The 19,782-nt window shown below is 31.6% G+C and overlaps 1 protein-coding gene and 2 pseudogenes across 1 annotated transcript; all 3 read right to left on the bottom strand.

Annotated features, from left to right (window-relative positions):
* Positions 1-394: 394 nt before the first annotated feature.
* On the bottom strand, positions 395-1,944 carry LOC143570031 (pentatricopeptide repeat-containing protein At1g77405 pseudogene; annotated as a pseudogene).
* Positions 1,945-4,283: 2,339 nt separating this feature from the next.
* Positions 4,284-7,994, bottom strand: LOC143570032 (replication factor C subunit 2-like). The gene is made up of 12 exons (XM_077055794.1): positions 7,898-7,994; positions 7,710-7,788; positions 7,418-7,497; positions 7,001-7,120; positions 6,823-6,892; positions 6,561-6,634; positions 6,246-6,366; positions 6,081-6,143; positions 5,945-6,004; positions 5,282-5,407; positions 5,123-5,206; positions 4,284-4,487 (listed from the first exon to the last, which is right to left on the bottom strand). The coding sequence occupies exons 1-12, from the start codon at positions 7,939-7,941 to the stop codon at positions 4,383-4,385; spliced, it is 1,026 nt and encodes a 341-aa protein (XP_076911909.1). The 5' UTR covers positions 7,942-7,994; the 3' UTR covers positions 4,284-4,382.
* Positions 7,995-17,374: 9,380 nt separating this feature from the next.
* Positions 17,375-18,747, bottom strand: LOC143570045 (ABC transporter G family member 25 pseudogene; annotated as a pseudogene).
* Between the last annotated feature and the right edge of the window lie 1,035 nt (positions 18,748-19,782).

The raw sequence follows: 19,782 nt of genomic DNA, 5'->3' as shown, positions 1-19,782 counted from the left end.
ATTCCACCAAAATTGCAACATAGATGACGTGTGAAATGAATTCAAGCACAACGTTTTTTCACTATTGTATCTTGGTTGTAAATAATTAGCATAAACATTTGCAGACCCGAACATACCCCGATCCATAATGCTATGCCATATACTCCATTGCCATTTGCTAGCAGTGTATTTGAACAATGACCCAAAAAAGACCACTGTATGATACACCCCAACAATAAAAAGTTAAAAACAACACACTTTTTGTGCATAAAACATCATATATCATTTCATACGAAAAAAATGTTTGAATAATATAGTTTTCATAATCATATTTGACACCTTAGTTGTTTATGTAAAAATAAAAATCTTGAATAAAAAATGTCTGGGGGCAGGTCCATTCAGAGCATAGAAAACCTACTGATAACCATCAAGTCATTAACTGAACAGGAAGTGTTTTGGGTCAGATTTTGGATTTGGGTCAATGACTTGATGGTTATTTAAAGCCTTAACCCAAATCCAAAATCTGAAACCATAATAGACTCATGTTACCTTTGACAGATTAAGGAAAGCATACATTCCATCAGAAGCCCGTGTTACTCCATATAGCAGTCATCTCCCACAGAAAACCGGGCCTCTGCAGACATAGCCGGTTTCAGTTTCATTACTTGCGTACATCTAACCTTAATCCCGTCTTCAATTCTTCCACAAATCTCATAATCTAACAAATCCATTCTCCCTGCATTTTTCACCACTTCATGAACCAATTTGTAAGTATATTCCCTAGGTATTGATCCTCTATCCACCAGTTCAACAAGAATATTCCACGCCTCTAACGCGTTTCCCGCTTCACAAAACGCATGAATAATAGGAGTATACGAACTTGTAGTCGGTAACCCATGATTCAATTCTTGCATCTTATGCAACATTTCTATCGCCTTATCAATCTCATTAGTTGCACAATAATACCTTATGAAAGAATTGTATGTCACACGGTTTGGTAAACAACCACGTTTAACCATATCATCAAACAGTTCCAAAGCCCGCTCGATCCTATAAGTCTTACAACAACCGTCAATCAAACAATTATAAGTCACAACATCAGGCATAAAACCCTTGAACAACATCAACCGGAACAAGTGGTTAGCTTCCCACATTCTTCTTCTAATAGCCTTCTTACACCCGGTTTGCAGACTATGTTTACAATACGAACTGATCAAAATCGTATACGTGAAAGTGTCGGGCGGGCACCTAAACCCGGGCAGCTCCATTTGCTCAAACAAAAATTTCGCCATTTTATAGTTACCGACTTTACATAACGCATAGATTACTGTATTATACGAGCAAACATCTGGTCTACAGTGAAACTGCTTCATTCGATAAAACGCAGACAACGCTTCATCTGCAAGCCCTTGTTCTCCCAGGACTTTTATCAAACAGGTCATGGTCGTGGTCGTAAGAAGCCCACCGCTACTTCTTCTTGACATATCTTTCAAGAAAGCATAAAGATCTTTCAATCTATTAGCTTTAATTAAAACAATACCCATCTCTCTACAAGTCATTTCATTATGACTGAACCCTAATTCAGACTCAATCCAGTAATAGAACTCGAGGGCTTTATGTACCCCTAGTTTTACCTTTTGAGGGTCTCTGTAAGCAGCCGGGCCAAGAACAAGCACGCCTTTACGGATTTTGATGGATTCTTCGTGAAGGTTTCGTTGTTTGAGAGGGGTTCGGTGTCGAAAACCAGTTTGACGGCCGATGGATTTTGTGGATTGGAAGAAGTATCGGGATATGGATCTTAGCACCTCGGTGACGAGGTCTGTTGCCCATTGTTGGTTGGAAATTTGATTGGTTAAGGAGGATGGTTTAGCAAGATGCGAGTGGAATGGCCGGTTTTGGATGATTGCAGCCAGGATTTGGTTGACAAACGGAGCATGACGACAGTATGCATAGTTTGAAGCCATTAGGTTGGTAGAAATTAGGTGGAGCTAGCTAGGATCTTCAAGAGTACTGCAAAGAACATTAACATGCTCAAACTTGATAAAGATAATATCAAAATCTACAACTGTCATTAGCATTTCATAGCTAGATAGATGGTCTGAGCAACATTTAATACAAACAGGTGAAATAAAATCAGCAAGCAAAGCATAACCAGTTGCTATTGCAAAAATTGAAACCTATTGGAGAGTAAGAACAAAATTAATTACCTTCAAATTTATGAATCAAAGTCCTCCGTTGACAACTATTAACTTGAATATTTTTCTTTGACAAATGCCGCTCTCAGTGTCAATGGTGGAGTGAAGTAACGGCTTGAAAGAAACCCTAATTATTGGGTCTGTGGAGTTGAGGTTTGCTACCAGGGCTGTCCAAAATGCCTCGGAAAATGCTGCTTCGATTTCAACTGGTTTGTTTTACTCGAATTATTTTATAGTTAACTAGTGTTTTACCTGTCACGGGCACGTCAATAAAACTTAGACGGTGAGAAACCCAAGCATTGAGGCGTTAATTTAACACATATTCGGTCGGTTTCGAATACACGCATTATGATGCCGGAACTAAAAGCAAAATTAAAAGTATATATATATATATATATATGAAAATTGAGGTGGATAATCGGGTGGTGTCAGTGGGTAAAACTCGGACATTAATAAAACCAAACGTTGTCGATTCTGGATGTTGAGGCGGTGAGTCTACTCAAATTCGGTTAGTTTTTGTCACGTTGGTTACAGTACCACAACTAAAACAAAAAACAATTACAAAATTGTCATTCGATCAACATCTGTTATGTTCGTTACGATACCAGAACTAAAACAAAACATGGTGAGTATTCGCGAATTTGGTCCGTTTTTGTCACGTTCGTTAGGGTATCGAAATTAAACCCGGAAAAAAAATTGGCATCCGGTATGTTTTTGTTACGTTCGTTACGGTACCAGAAGTAAAACGAAAAGCAAAAAAGAGACCAAAAAAATTCAAAACACCTTGACCAATAGTGCCGCTAAGTGGCCCAATGAGGACTTAGCGGCACCAAAGTTCTTATATGTATTGTATAATAATTATTGTTTATGTATATATTTTATGCATACAACTATTTTAAAGTTTTTTAAGTTTTGTTCTTTTGCGTTGACTTCAAGTTCAATTTTAAAACGCATTTGCTTGATTTATGTATGTTATTTTGTTAACTTTGAGTTTTAGACATTTTATAATTAGAACTTGAAGTCTATTCATGTTGAAAGTCTTGAATTAATGAGACTTTGGAGTTTTAGAAATTGAAAATTGAAATCTTTGTACGAAACCAAGTCGATACAAGCCGCTCGGTTTCAAACAAAACCAAGCTCAAGCATGAACATATTGCGCGTTTCTTTAAATTCAAATCGCTCATTTCAGCCTTGTTTTAAACCAAACCAGTTATGAGAGAGCATGCGTTCGATTTGGCTCGGTTCATGGTTGAAATAGAGTTAAAAACCAAATTACAATTGCTAACAGTAAGGGTTGTGAAAGAACTAAAGTGGAAGGATCAATTTTTTTCATTCACGAATCCTAATTAACTCGCCATTAAAATGCAGAATGGCTGAATTAGGGGGCGTAGATGAGCCAAAACGACTCATGAGTTACTTGAAATTAGCTTGTTAAAAGCCTTACATCTCTAAGTGAGGACAAAGTGTTCTACTCGCCACCTTGCAAGTTAATTAAGGTCAGCACACCACCATGGTGTGGCAGTTGTGCACCGAGGTGGATATATACAGGTAAGAGAACTTGGAGAATGAATGTGAGTAGTGGGTTGTGTGGGAATGTGAGACTACACAATTTATTGGTTAGTGGGTTCAAAACTTATAATATAAGTTTGAGCTAGGCTAGCTCGAATCCATTCAAACTTTTAACAAGTCAATCTCAAGTACCGAGTTTACATCCCTTGTGTGTGTATGATTGTATGCATTCATATGGGAGATGTTGAAGTGTCAGTGTGAATCCGACTCAAGCCTTTTAATGATTTAAGTTTTGGTTTTATTATGTGAACCAGTCTCCTTTTATCAATTATCACCAATATAATATAATATAATGTGTGATATAAATTGAATTGTTTAGTTTGTACACAAGCTGGTTTTGGGTAATCATCTACATCAAAACAGAAGTTTTACAAGTTGATTACATTAGAACGTAAGTTTTAGAACACATCTAACAAATCACGTAAGAAGTAGAATATATTTTAATGTTATAAGCCCTTCAATATGTGACATTTTTGGAGGTTTTGTGCATTGTGAGCACACTTGTTGGTCAGTTCAAACCAACTCATTAGAATATGGTACTTTAGAAGATTTTATGCATTGCGTGATTAGGATAAAGCCTAACACGGTCATACACCAAAATTATCCAAGGACGGGCTCATAGTAAAATGATGAGAAACATTACATCTCATTGGAAAATACTTCAGGCATGTTTGTAAATGCTTTGATCATAGAGCTGCAAGCATCCAGCAGTTGCAAGTACTCATCTGCCCCATCAACGAGACACTGCATAATACAAGAACAATCAACTTTGCATATTCGTATTGTTTAGCAAGTGCAAACATATTAAGTGTGCCTGACTTTTAAAGGCAAATCCGATATTCGAGTTGATAAAAATTTCAATCTAAATATGCCGATTTCTCCATTTGTAATTATGACATTTGACTTCCATTAACATATTCTCAATGTTCTTTTGTTAATGTATATTTTCAAATTTGATTATTAGTCAAAAAGACTACAAAAATCTGCGGTCAAACGTTGCCGTCTTTTTAACAGGAATACGTTACTTTACACCAACCCTTTTCTTTTACTTGAAGAGTGTTATTATCTCTCCAAAGTTAATATTAAAATTAAACATATAGTCGGCCCCTTTCATGCTGAAAGTCTGACCCTACCACTTGTCCCAAAATGGTCTGAATCATTGGTAAATGTCAACTTTCATGTCCCATTAGAGATGAATGTATGGATGTGTTCTAAGTGGGACACCCATAATAATAAGTCTTAGCCCCAAACCCTAATCATGATCTAAACGCTAACATTATCATTATGATTTGAAAAAATATATATTACAGTAAAATGTGTCAGGAGGTATTAAAAAACCACAGGTAATACTTGGATTAGTAGTTTGATATGATGAGTACCTTATCCGATTCACCAAGCTTCTTGCATATTCTTGCTTTTTGTTCATCAGATGCATCGTCAGATTCAACAACCATGTCAAACAACTGCAATCACATAAATTAACTATTTAAGACACAATTTGACATAATTATATCATAGATTAAGAAAACAGCATTTACCTGGGAAAGCATCTGGCTGACTGGATACCCCTCTGCAATAACATTATTGAGCTCTTTGTTTGCATTGTCAAATGATCCACTTTTACAAGCTGCAAGAAGAGCCTCAACAACTTCACGTGGAATGACCTAAAAAATTCCAAATCTCAGTATTTGATAAATAATTAGAAAAAGGATTGCATCTAAAAGAGCATTAAACAAGTCACACTTCACACTATTCGCTGATTTGGCAGACCAAATTAGATAATCACAAAATGTATCATGTTTACGCCTGTAAACAACCCAAACGTTCAGTGAAACGTTAGGCTTGAAGTTCGTTTATGTCCATTCGTTCATTTATGTTTGTGGACGTTCATTTACGTTCGTTAGTTTACATTTGTTTTTATACATTAATTGTCAGGCCTGTTACAATTTAGTCTAATTTTATTGAATTTAAAATATCACTCATTACAATTTAGTCTATTTTTATTACTCTTTTAGGTCCAACATATTAGTATCCACATTTACTTTTAATTGGTATATGCTCAGTTATGTTCGTTTATATACTTTCATCTATGTTCGTTTAACGAATGAACATAAGCGAACAAGAACAACTTCATTTTCTTAACAAACGAACACAAACAAGAAAACCCTGTTCGTGTAATTGTTTAAAATAAGTTTTGTTACCCCAGAAACGCTAATCAAATCCCTGGAAGAAATTGAAGATCCAAACAGGCGAGCAGCTCCCTGTGAGACATCAAAACACAAGACAGATGTCACAACTAATTGGACAAATTAGATTAAAAATGAGAATTTTTATTACCTGCAAGAACGTTATAGCGCGGCGAAGATCTCCTTGAGATATTGAACTTAAGGTTGAGAGAGCCTATAAGCAATCACAATCAAACCAACTAAATTTGTTTAAACTCAAAAGGCCAATTTCAACAACAATAAAATGTAGAAACTGCAGAGTTGACCAGGTCAGCACCTCTGGGTCCAAGTTAAGGCCTTCCTCAGCACATATATGCAGTATACGAATGCTCATGATGTCTTCTGAGAGTGGTTTGAACCTGAATTTGGCACATCTAGAAGCAAGAGGTTCTATGATCCTGCACCAGGTATGAAACAAAATTGAAATACTGAAGACGCATGAACAAGAAATCAAAAAGAAATGTATAAAAATTAAGAGTGTTCATTAATTTAGAAACAATCAAATCAAAGAATCTACATAAGTAAAGAAATGTATATAGATATGTCACTAACACAAAAGCAAGTATTATCATAGAAAATTTAGAGTACTGACCTGCTGATGTAATTGCATATAAAAAAGAATCTTGTTACTTTTGAGTAGGTTTCCATAGTACGACGTAAAGCATTCTGCAATACAAAAAACATATTACACATGAATCACTGTCTAAATGCGAACAATCTTGGACTGCATTATTAAAACTAAAAACATCAATCCCTTTTTGCATGCAACAAGATACACACGGACATCATTAGATTAATTATATAATTATCATTCAAGTGTGATATTGGTAAAAAAAACATAGTAGAGAACTTGCCTGTGCATCTTCAGTCATTGAATCTGCCTCATCAAGAATGATAATCTTAAAAGGCGGGCAAGGATAACCCCTGCATTACAAAAAGCAACAAATGCAATTCAAGAAAACAGCACATCAAACTAACTCAAAAGGTCCTTGGATGGTCATAAATATTTATGAGAAGGGGTGTATTATATACCCCTGCTGAGCAGAACCAACAGCAACTGCAGCAAAATTCTTAATTTTAGTTCGAACTACATTAATTCCACGGTCATCACTAGCATTGAGCTCAAGAACCCTAGACTTGTAGAGTTCAGGACTGTAAAATAAAAAGAGACAGTGATGACATCAAATTGATAAGTGAAGGTAGTTCCATCATACAAGTATAAAAAACAAAACAAATCATACAAGTATGTACAACACAATCAATATAGAAAGAAATCAAATCCACACTGCCTAAAACAAACTGATTTGTTCTAACTCAGCCTGTTTACCATCAAAGTTAATTCAATCTCTACAGAAAGTATTACAACATGTACAGACTCACTCATACAACCCTAGGCTAAAAAACCTAACAAGAAAAAAATGACATTAGAATATATGCAGTCACTGTTACCCGTAAAGCTGGTGAGCAATGGCGAGCGCAGTGGTAGTCTTGCCGGTCCCAGGCGGGCCATAAAACAGCATGTGAGGACACTGCACCAGAAATCAATTCAACTCAAAACACATCCATCAATCCAACTAAAAGCTTTGGATTTCATTTATCGATTTTCAAACATAAGGCTTCCAATCACAAAATTTGGGCAAAATTATAAATTAACACCATATAACTATGAACTATTAAATAATAAAAGAAACCCTAGAATTTAAAATCAAGAATAGGAGCAGATTAAATTATGTGACGTTACATTAGTGGTCTCGAGCGTGTTGGTAAGGACTCTAACAACCTCATCTTGATGAGCCACTTCGTTTACTCGCCTCGGTCGACTGAAATTGCGATGATTTCATTTTACATACATTTAAACTAATAAAACTGTATATGTAATAATAAAACAACAATTGAAATCAGTAAGAACGATAAACGGAGAATGATTACTATTTCTCGACCCAAGGTTGAGAGCTCTGCATCAATGGCGCCATCCTCTCTGCTTTTTTCCCGCGCTTCTCTTCTGTTTTGAGGAACGAAAGTGAGACTATTAACAGGTGTGGTGGTTCTATTAATCATGAGGGGGTGTGTGGGATTGATTGATTGATTGATTGCTTTTTTGTTTTTGGAGTAAAAAAATGTTCAAAATACCCTTAAAATACCCTTCAAAAGTACCTAAAAGTATCAAATTAGTGCTTTTAGATGTTTTTGAAGAGAGCATTTTGGAAATTTTGTCCCTTCAAAAAGCAAAAAACATTTTAAAGAAGCAATCCCAAACATGTACTGAGATTTTTGGGTGCCCAACCTTCTGTTTGAAACCATGGATTAAGAATTCTTATTTTAAACTCAATTTAGTATTGAAGTACAAATGAAACCGAAACCAAACCATTGTTAATGGCTTGTTTTAGTTGGGTTTTAATTTTCAAAACAGTTTGGTTTCAGTTCTCGATGACAAAAAACGGCTTGGCTCACGGCTTAGTTTAAAACCATCAAAACCAGACCACAAACACATATACGTAAGTGTTATTTTTTAATAGAAAACAAACTATGACAATATCATACTCAAATAAAAGAGAATTAAATGTTTGGTTTTTTAGTGCATTTTTTTTTTTAAATATTAACGTACGAAAAAGTTATAGCCGTTTAAAAATCGTGAAGGAATTTAGGTTAAAAGTGAAATTATAAATAATATATGGATCAAAGTTGTAACTATTCTTTAAATTTTCAAAAGTTGATTAAAGTTGAGGGGCAAGTTTGTAAATAATTATCTAGCTATACTGTTAAAGCAATAGACTTTATGTCAAAATCCCCCCTTACTATTGGTTAGTGACTATAGTTACCATGTATATCAATGGCTTCTCTATTTTTTATCTTAATAAAATAAATCAAAAATATATTTAAATAAGATTCATCAATGCTATTAAAGTATTTTCTTTCATTTTCATTTAATGTTTAATTTTGAATTTTGAATATTTTATAATTATATTTGAACTTAATAATTCTCCACATAATTATGTTTTATAACTAATTTTATTTTATTATTTTTGGTTTATTTCATTCACAACCTTTTTTTCTTTACATCAGGCTTATTTTTTTTATATGTAATAGATATAGATAATATATAATATATGGATTTAATATATAAGAGATTACGGATTTAATATATAATATATAATTTAGATAATTACTTGATATTTTATCAACAGAAGAGATTACGGATTTAATATAGAGATTGGTGATTTTAAATATTCTAATTGATTATATTGGATTTAAATCAAATAATATACAATAATTGATTTTAGTAAATATAGTAAAACTTAATGATGGTTAATCATAACAAATATACTTAACAAATAATCAAATCAAATAATATACAGATTGGTGATTTGACCTATTGACTGATTTAAATAATTGGTGATTTAAAATAACAAAATTGATTATATTGGATAAATTAAAACACTATACATCATAGTATCCGGCGCATGTTAATAAATAAATACAAAATTATTAACTTTTATTTTCACACCTTATATGAATTACATTACAATTGATGTTTAAATGTTTAAATATAGTCAACTTTTAGATTAAATAATATTATATATATACTAATCTAATTTTGTAACATTGCATTTTAGTAAATTCAAAATTGGAAAATCCATAATTACGATTTCCATTCTATTCGTTCTTACTATAAGTTTTTTGAAAAGTTTTGAAATTTCCTACATTTTTTTCTAATCAATTACCTGTATACCTTCCAAGATTAAACGATTTCCATTCTATTCGTTCTTACTATAAATTTTTTGAAAATTTTTTAAATTTCCTACATTTTTGTTTCTAATAAATTACATGTATACCTTCCTAGATTAAAAAGTCTCTCATAATTCGTCTCAATTAATTAAATATTTTATTAACCATTCTTAAGATTTACTATAAATACAAATGTTGACCTATTGACTAATTTAAATAATTATTGATTTTAAATATTCTAATTGATTATATTGGATTTGATAATTAGTGTTCAATTGTATTCAAATTATGTTAATGTTAATACATAAAAACAAAATTAGTAACTTTTATTTTCGCACCTTATATAAATTACATTACATAATATATTGTGTTATAATTGATGTTTAAATGTTTAAATATAGTCAGCATTTAGATTTATATTACGGATTTAAATTCAAAATTTGAAAATTTCATTAATTACGATTTCCCTCTTATTCGTTCTTACTAAAAGTTATTTGAAAATTTTTGAAATTTCCTAAATGTTTGTTTCTAATCAATTAGCTATATACCTTCCTTCTATAAATGAGTCTCCCATAATTCATTTCGTATAAATACGTAACTTTGATAGGGTAATTCTTACACCATCAAACCCTCTTTAGCAAAAAAGATTAGCCTTGTGCCAAAGGTTTTTATTTTGTGTTGTTTTTATTTTACCGTCCATTTTTGTATTCATATTTCCGGTAATGTTTTATATTTATCTTAATTGCTATATAATTTTTTTATAATCTCTTTAGGTTGTAAATCAAAATCCAAGATTGAATTAATATGTTGAAGTTATTACGGTTTTCTGGTAACGTTTTGTATTTATTTTAATTTTTATATTACTTTGTTATAGTATCTTTAGATTCTATATCAAAATTCAAGATTAAACTGATAATTTTCAGTTTTTGTTTGTATTTATATTAATATTTATATGATTTTTTCTTATAATATATTTATGTTATATATCAAAATCGAAGATTCAATGGAGATATTCACCATTTCGTTTTTCCGGTAGCGCGATTCAAATTTTCGGTTGTAAGTTATAACATCAATTTTACGTTTTTTCACATGATTCAAATCTTCCATAATTTGTAATATATTTATTATGTGATATTAATATTAGTATTTAATTTTATCATTTCAGGTTATTGTCCCCAACTTGATATAACTAATTTCATGGATTGAGAATTGTTTGATAAGATATCTTTTATTTTTGTTTAATATTGATTTATATTTATGTTAGTATTCATGTATTTATTTATTTTTCACAATTTATGTAATTTAATTGATTATTATATAATCCCGAAATGAAATTTAGTTGATTATTCTATAATACATTAAATTATCTATAGTAAGATAATCAATCTTATATTGTTGTTGGTCAAAGTCCAATTATATTGAATAGGTTTAAATAACATTTACATATTTGATTATACTGAATATGTTTAAATAACAACAATTTGAATAAATTAACTATTTGACTCAATTTGACCATTTACATTGAATAGGTTTAAATAAAATTTACATATACAAACATAATTTTCATTCATAATTTGACTAATTTTTTTCAACCATTTTTATTTTTTTGAATACCATCCATAAATATAAACTCATTTCATAATTATTCAATATTCGTGCATTAAATAAAAAAATTATTAATTTCTTCTAAATATTTCAAGTTATTGTGAACTTAATGTCAATTTCAACTAAATTCCTTAAGTGAATAATAAAAATTAATTATTTGAACCATTTTGAAATTCGAATTCTTGACCACTTACAAAAATATGTTATATAGTTAAGAATCCGGTTTTCACGTACATTATGGAATCTTTAATACATTTGACCAATTTAATATGTCTTTATTATAATTTTTTAATTATCGTGTTTTAATTAAGGTAACCAATAAATTATTGTTGTTAATTAATTAATGTATTTACGTTTTTATAAAGATTGTTATAATACGTGTTTTAGTTAGGTTAGGCGATATAATGTTTTAAACACGATTAATTACAATATAATTAAAATTGATATGTTTAACTCTACACCATATTTCAAGCTAGAGCATAAAATTAGTAATGTACAAAAATAAGTTAGTAATTGATATTTATTACTATTAATATAATTAATCATATCAATTAAATGAATTTTGGTAACTGGTATGAATTGTCAATTACCATACATCTAAAATTAGACCCATTTAGCAATAACATAATAATTAAGCCTAGAATATAACTTTGTTTAGCTTTATAAAAAAATAATGTATACTAATTAAGCCTATATATTAAAATAATTTTTACTAGAGACGGGATATGAAATTGAAAATTTTAATTGAGTCAACTAATTAAAAATAAATGTATAAACTAACTTCAAAGGATGTTTATTATACGGGATATGATGCAATTAATTAAGCATATGTATATACTATATTTCTTTATTAAAATGATGTTTACTGAAGAAGGGATAATTTACTTTATGATAAATCATTTAATAAATTTCTTAATTTACTTTATGATAGTCATTTATCAAAATTAATTACTTTCTATAATAAAAATAGTGAGACTAACTTTTCTAATATCATTAAATATCCCAAAATTCAAAATCATTTGAATAATCAGATTAAAATCACATTCAATTACCAAAACCACATATCATTCAATTTACCATAATTATGCGAAATCATTAGTTTATGAATTAATTGTAATTAAAATCTTTAATTATTCTTTATATAAATGGAAAAATGTGTTGACTTTTTTAATTTTAAGAAATTAAGAGATTCAGTTTCACAACATTTGATACCAAGCTTAATAACAAATTTTCATATTTAATTTATTTATTATGTTTACTTAAATTTATATCAATTACTTTTGTAGAAATTATTAAAACCTCAATTTATTTGGTGTTTGTTGTATAAGGTTTTTTACTTTATTTATCGAAAGCTTTATAAACTATATTTTATTATAATTACATATCAAGAGCTTGACAGTGGAATTTGAATACAAGGTAATTTCTTACTATGTATTCGTCAATTGCGTAGTTAATTTAATTTTGACCTTTAAATTGATTAATTACAAATTAAAGTATAAACCTTATATACATGGAAGTATTTAGGGAGTTGTAGATACTAAATTTATGATACTTTTGTTAAATAAATAGTTAAATTGTATAGAAGTTTATTCATGTTTATTTTAAATTACACTTAAAGTAGTTCTTCATACACCTTGTAAAAGCACAATGTACTTAAACTATCAAAAAAACACGAGGCTCATAGTTAAATGTCAATCCTTACATGTTGAAGAGATAAAATAATTTGCGAATTGACTATTGGATATAGGTGAAGGGAATGTGTGTGTGTGTGGGGGGGGGGGGTTCAAATGACGACAGATGAATGTACAAATTCCGATGATCTTCTAATCAACAATTCATTATATCCAATATCTGATTTAATAGACTTTGTCTATCATTCAAATTTAGACAAGTTCTATTAACTTACTTTCGAGGATGGGAAATATTGTCGTTTGAAATTATATGTGTTTATTAGACGATTTCTATATTTCCACCCGTGGCGCCCATGGGACAATAACCTAGTATCTAACTATATTATTAAAGCAATAAGCTTTAAGTCCATATACCCCTTTTCTATTGGTTGATTCTTATTTTTTCCATGTATATCAATGCATTCTCTAATTTTCAAGTGAATAAAATAAATCAATAATATATTAAAATAAGATTCATCAATGCTATTTAATTATTATCTTTCCTTTTTCCTTTACTCTTTAATTTTCATTTTGAATACTCAAATAATAATGTAATAATGTAATATTTTAATATTACAGCTAAAAGTGTAAATTTAGATTAATTAAATAACAACACAAAATATTCTAATTAATGTAATATTTTCAAATCGTAGCTATAGTTTATGGAGGGACGGGGAAAACTTTTTATTTGGAAGACATTATCGGTTTCCATAAGATCTAAAGCTAAAATAGTTTTAAACGCTGCCTCCAGCGGTATATCTTTGTTACTTGAGGGAGGTAGAACCGCTCACTCTAGATTTTTAATTCCTATAAATCTAACTGAGGATTCTACCTGTTCAATAACAAGGAATCCAGATATTTGCAACATAATGAGTAAAACAGATCTGATTATTTGGGACGAGGCTCCTATGATACATAAACATGCTTTTGAAGCCTTGGATAGGACTTTAAAAGATGTTTTAAAAAGTGGTAACCGTAACACTTATGAACATCAATTTATGGGGAGAGTTATTGTTTTTGGAGGTGATTTTAGACAAATCCTACCAGTAGTACAAAACGGATCACGTAGTAACATTGCTAATGCTTCACTTAGTTCATCCCACATTTGGTCCAAATGCAAGGTTCTTAGGTTAACAAAAAACATGAGGTTAATGGTCGGATGTCAGGCATCAAATTTGGAAGAGACCAGTAGATTTTGCCGAATGGTTGTTGGAGCTTGGTGAAGGAAAACTTGGCGGTGACAATGACGGTAACGCCATTATAGATATACCAGATGATATTTTGATTAGTGATTCATCCGATTATTATTGGAAAATTTTAATGATATTTAATCTTTTCAAGAAAGGGTCATACTTGCACCTTTAAATGAGGTTGTCCAAGATATTAATGACAGATTTTTGTCTTTATTTCCTGGAGAAGAAGTTGAACATCTCCGTTCTGATAGTATAGAAAATTCTGATGGTGTTGGTCCTGGTTTCGATCCAGTATTACACTAACTGAATTTTTTTAATGGTTTAAATATGCCTGGTATGCCTAATTATATATTGGTTCTAAAAGTTGGTGTGCCAATAATATTACTAAGGAATATTGATTAGAATAACGGTTTATGCAATGAAACCAGATTACAAGTAATTAACTTAGGGAGGCGTTTTATCGAAGTAAAGGTTATTTCAGGTACTAACATTGGGTTCGCACTTATATAACTCGTAGTGGTCTAACTCTTTTAGATAAGAAACTGTCATTCAAATTGAAACGAAGACAGTTTTCTGTTGCAGTTTGTTTTGCAATGACCATTAATAAAAGTCAAGGCCAATCACTAGCAAGAGTTGGCATATACCTGCGAGAACCGGTTTTTACACATGGCCAACTATGTGTGGCTTTATCACGAGTGAAGAGTAGAGACGGTGTTAAAATGCTTATATTAAACAAGGAAGATAAGTTACAAATAAAACCACAAATGTGGTTTATAAGGAACTATTTACTAATTTGTAATTGTAAAATCGATGTTATTTTAGTTGAATGTTATGTTTTTACATTATTTATATTTCACTTGATGCTAGAAAAGTGTGCATGTTACATTATTTATATTTTTCCACCCGTGACGTCAACGGGTCAATAACCTAGTATACATAGATAAATATTAGTGGTTGGTGCCACAAAGTTATTTTAGGATTTTTTTTATTAGTTTTGTTAATGGTTTTAGTTATATCAATATGAAATTCTACCAAATGTGATTGTGTGGCGTGTTGGTAGTTTGTGGCTGTGTTAAAACATAGTGATATGTTGAACGCGGGTTTGAGCCTGTTTGTGGACATATGGGATAGACCTTTTCTTTTGTTGCAGTTGGTTTTCTTTAGCATTGCATTTGCTTCCTTTTTTTTTAATGTTTTATGTGTTTTAAATAATTTAATATGATGAAATTATTATTTGGCTATATTCCGAAACCAACTGAATTAAAGTCGGTTCTTGTCGCAATGTCGAGCAAAAGTTTTGCCCATCGAATAAACATCGTTTTAAATATTTTAATTTTTTGTTCATAAGTTATACGAGTGTTGCTACAATTATCGGCGTCTACTGAGGTACCATAACGAACCAAACCAATACCGATCAAATTAATGTCATTTTAATCATAAGTTATGTGTGTGCCAAAATCGTTTTGGACACTTGTAGTACCAGTGTTGTAACGAACTTAACTGATACCGACTTAGTTCACGTTCATTGCGCCGTCGCAACGTGGCTGGTTGTTAGTTACCTAGTTTGAATAAATATAAAATACGTGTGAAATTTAGTTTTTAAATGACTATTTTACCCCTATGTAAGGTTGTACTATGTGTTTAAAAATTTGTAAATTACTTAAAGTTAAGTGTCTTAATTTGCCCATGAGTAGTGCATTATATATAGTATTAATATAGGCTAATAAAATGTTACAACGTTTGGATTACTTGCCACTCGTCGTTTTTCCGTAATGACTGAAGTTAAATCACACGTATAGATAAAATGTTACCAAAATACCTTTATCATAGCTATGATGTATGTTGCATGTCACATTTATTTGTGTATCCCAAGTAAATTCGTCTTGTTATTGATAAATGTAAGTGACACATGACATTACCCTATGTGTGATATACTCATATACTTTGCATCACATTTCACATCTATTTAGGATTTTGTTGCGTCACGCTCTGCCTATTGCTTAAATCACGGGTGTGCATGGGTCGGTTACCTCTAACTGGACTATAACTGAAGGCGTTGGTTATGTGAAACTTCGGGCATGTTGGCCAAGCTAAATTAGTTTTGGGGTTTTTAGTTATGAAAAGTGAGGTTTGTTGATTGTTATTTCGGTTTGTGATTGGTTCTTTGTAAACTCACTTTATTTAAATAAATAAAAATGAGAATGTGACAATGAAAGGAATTGGAAAATCATTAAGAGCCCCCTAATTTCACGATAAACATATGTGTAATTTACATGTCATCCATCGAGCACATGTTGGAAACTTTTTTTAAACGAAAAACAGGTACGATACACATAAAGACTTTGTCGAGAGGGCGAGAGGCTATCCCAGAACTATATGGGTGTGTTCACTAGATACACTTGCAAGATTTCATCCATCACCACAGGCTTATGGAGAGGTTTAAAAACGATGTTGTATACGTCAAAAAGCAATCGTGAGGCCTTAAAAAATGATTAATAATACATATATTTTTTATTTTTCTAGCTTAATTATTATTAACTTAATTGTAACTTAGAAGTTGCATTGAGGATACTGCAATACTTTAAGTTGGATACGAAGTGTTATAAATGTGGTTTCAAAATCATGGTTAAAAAGTTTTAAATAAGAACTTGTAAAACTCTTTAAAAATTTTGAGTGATAATTACAACGTGAGAAGTTTTAAACATGGTGTTCGCTAAGTTTTCATAATGTTGAGATAAACTTTGAGGGTCTTCGGCACAAACAAGGATCTTGTGAATTGTGATGACGATTGGCGACATAGTCAAGTAAACTCGTTAATATTATGGTTGGTTAAATATATAATTGATTTTATTGGTTTGTACTATAGGTTAAATTTAATTAATCCCCTGTGTAATATGTTGCATCTAGAATTCTAGATACTTTAATAAACAATTGTTGATTTTGGTGGAAACCTTTATTTTTCTTTGTTTGTGTCGAAAGTATATGATGTTCCACTTTACCATTATTTGTTGTGATAAAACATGATGATCATACTAAGATGCATATATAACGGTCAGTGTGAACGGATTGACAAAGTATTGGTTTTTCAAATCCCAAAAGTTGAGAGTAATCGTAGTATCAAACTGCGTAAGCCTGATACGACCAAAACACGAGCAGGCAAATGACGAGAGGAAGTTCTTAACATGTCTATTTTGCGGGAAAAACGATTTTAGATAAGGAATCTTATGTCTCATTATATCGTTACTCAACCATGACGATAAACACACAATCGTGTCATTCAACCACACAAGTCGATGTCTGTTAGACAACACAATTTTGTTGCAATGTGTGTGCTGTGTTACAAAGTTCGGTATCTAAGTTATGTAAAATACAACCTACTACGGGTGCAATAACAAAAGAAATAATTAGTTCTTTCCGTTGTTGTCAAATGAGATGAAAAATAGAACACTTTACATTTATTTAAGTATCTATAACTTGAATCCGTTAATCGCAACATCTTGTGTGCGTTTTCCTACTATCGCGCGTGGCTGTTACAAAACATAGTTACGCTATGACTCGACTCATGCCATGATTCGCCTTAGGGCTAGGTACGCCAATAATCTATAACCAAAGAACATAACAAGCAAAACAACTATGCACGAAGCAATGGATACTTGACCTTCAATATCGTCTTCAATAAACTTGCAGCTTGCATGTTTATTGTGATACTGAAAACAACCCAACATATACCATATGTCTCGCCCTTGTCCATATTGTGCATAGATGAGTAACCTGTAACTGTAAAATGTTGAAGATATGTATTTCATCCAAGCAATGAAACTAGGCACTTTATGCACCTAATACCCCCCGGTTAAAACAAATGCAAGCATTGTCACGGTTACTACCGTAGATGCTTGCTTAGCATCCATTATAATCGCACCAACTGCGAACCCGAGTCCCTGGGAAACAAGAACATATGCTAGCAAGACCAACAAGGTCAATAGGAAGGCACCAAGTTCAGGTTTTAGCCGACACATCCAGTAGGTTATTGAAAGAAACATGGTTGGTAAAATGAGTTCCATGGGTGCATCTCCGACTATTCGGGCCATGAAATACGAGGATAGCGAGTACATCCCGGAAGCTTTTTCTTTCATGAAAACTGCTCGGTCTTGAGGGAACGCGAACACTGCATTGAACGATGGAAACACGCCCCAAAATATGGAAAAGAAGAACAGGAGGCCGAGTCGGTCTTGGACATCCCTATAATCTGAATGCCACCACATGAAACGGCTAGCAACGAGGCTGCGATTACTTGGAAGACGCGGAGTGGGTTGAAGGTCTCGTGTTTTCTTTCCTTGAGGCTTCTTTGGATGAGAACAAAGAACTGGTTGAACCATGTGGTCACACCGTTTGTGCATTTCGTCCTGTACTCCTTTGGCTCTCGACTCTTCACAGGCGTAAGCGCATGCCCTTTCGAAACAGTATCCAGACACGCGTCTCTTACTTTCGATGCTAGCAAATCGTTGTAAGACGATATCAAGGCTTGCTTTATGTTTGGCCTCTCTTTTTCAGTTACATTGTCTTGCTGCCACACGCCTATCACAAATTAAATCAAGTTATATGTGATACAAAGTTTTCAATCATCGTAATACATAAAATTGGCTTAATTACACGACTGTTTATATAATTTTTCTCTATAGTTTAAGTAAAATAACATGTTACGTCTAAACTATATTAACGTGTGATAATTTAGATCAAAGTTATTATTCTACATTATAATATAACAGAAAAATAATAAAATTCGTGGAATAATCATAAAGTTTTATAAAATGGATAAAGGTACTGAGGAAACTTTATTCCCCACTACAAACTATAAAAAATAAAAATTATTAATCACTATTATAGTGACATGTCCTATTATTATTGCTTCAATAGTTCCTTTTGTGGAAAAGATGCTCTTTCCAAATCATCATAGTGGCAAGTTAAAATGGCCTTTCTGACAGAAACGTATAGAATTTGATTTAGAAAACTTTTTCTCTAAATGTATTGATCAATAATAAAAAAACAAAAATGTTGTTAAATGTATTAAGTAATTTTAATTTACAAATTAACAAAAAAAGAAATCAAACTACGATTAAATGATTCTAAAAAAAAGTGTGAAATATGTTACTCTACTTGCAACGAACGGGCAAGGGGTTGGTAGTCGGCTGACAAAGGTAAAACTTTTAAATGCCGAAGGGTTGAAAGCATTGGGTACAAGTCTTCAAAAAAGAAAAGAACTTACAAGCATGGTGTAATGTAAATCTATTAATATTAACTATAGGACGGATGAACCCAAACACGGTATTTTAGGCTATAAATCTCAGTTTTTTTTAACGGCGAATTTTTGTCATCTAAAATACTTGAAAAATATTTGAAGTAAAGACTTCCCTACCTATTATTGTATTAAAGGTTTTATCTTTTCCAATAAAAGACCAACCTTGGTGGCTTTGGGAACCAACAAGTCGGTATGAATATATCCAAGTGGACTATCTTCCAGGGCCAGACACCCGTGTTATGTTTCAATACTTCCATGTGGCAAGCTACAAGATAATACACCCACTAGCACCAAAAATAGAATTTGGAAACTATGTAAAACTAT

Source organism: Bidens hawaiensis, unplaced genomic scaffold, assembly GCF_021521415.1.
Source record: "Bidens hawaiensis isolate Kalapana, Puna unplaced genomic scaffold, B.hawaiensis_p1.1 tig00024818_1, whole genome shotgun sequence".
Taxonomy (NCBI): domain Eukaryota; kingdom Viridiplantae; phylum Streptophyta; class Magnoliopsida; order Asterales; family Asteraceae; genus Bidens; species Bidens hawaiensis.
The sequence above is the reverse complement of the archived record's forward strand: the minus strand, read 5'-3'. Positions and strand labels throughout refer to the sequence as shown.

Coding starts and splice junctions, on each gene's coding strand:
- LOC143570032 (XM_077055794.1), bottom strand. CDS start 7,941: ATGGCGCCATTGATGCAGAGCTCTCAACCTTGGGTCGAGAAATA. Junction 7,498..7,709: donor ACACGCTCGAGACCACTAAT/GTAACGTCACAT, acceptor TTTCTGGTGCAG/TGTCCTCACATGCTGTTTTA. Junction 6,367..6,560: donor ATATGCAATTACATCAGCAG/GTCAGTACTCTA, acceptor TACCTGGTGCAG/GATCATAGAACCTCTTGCTT.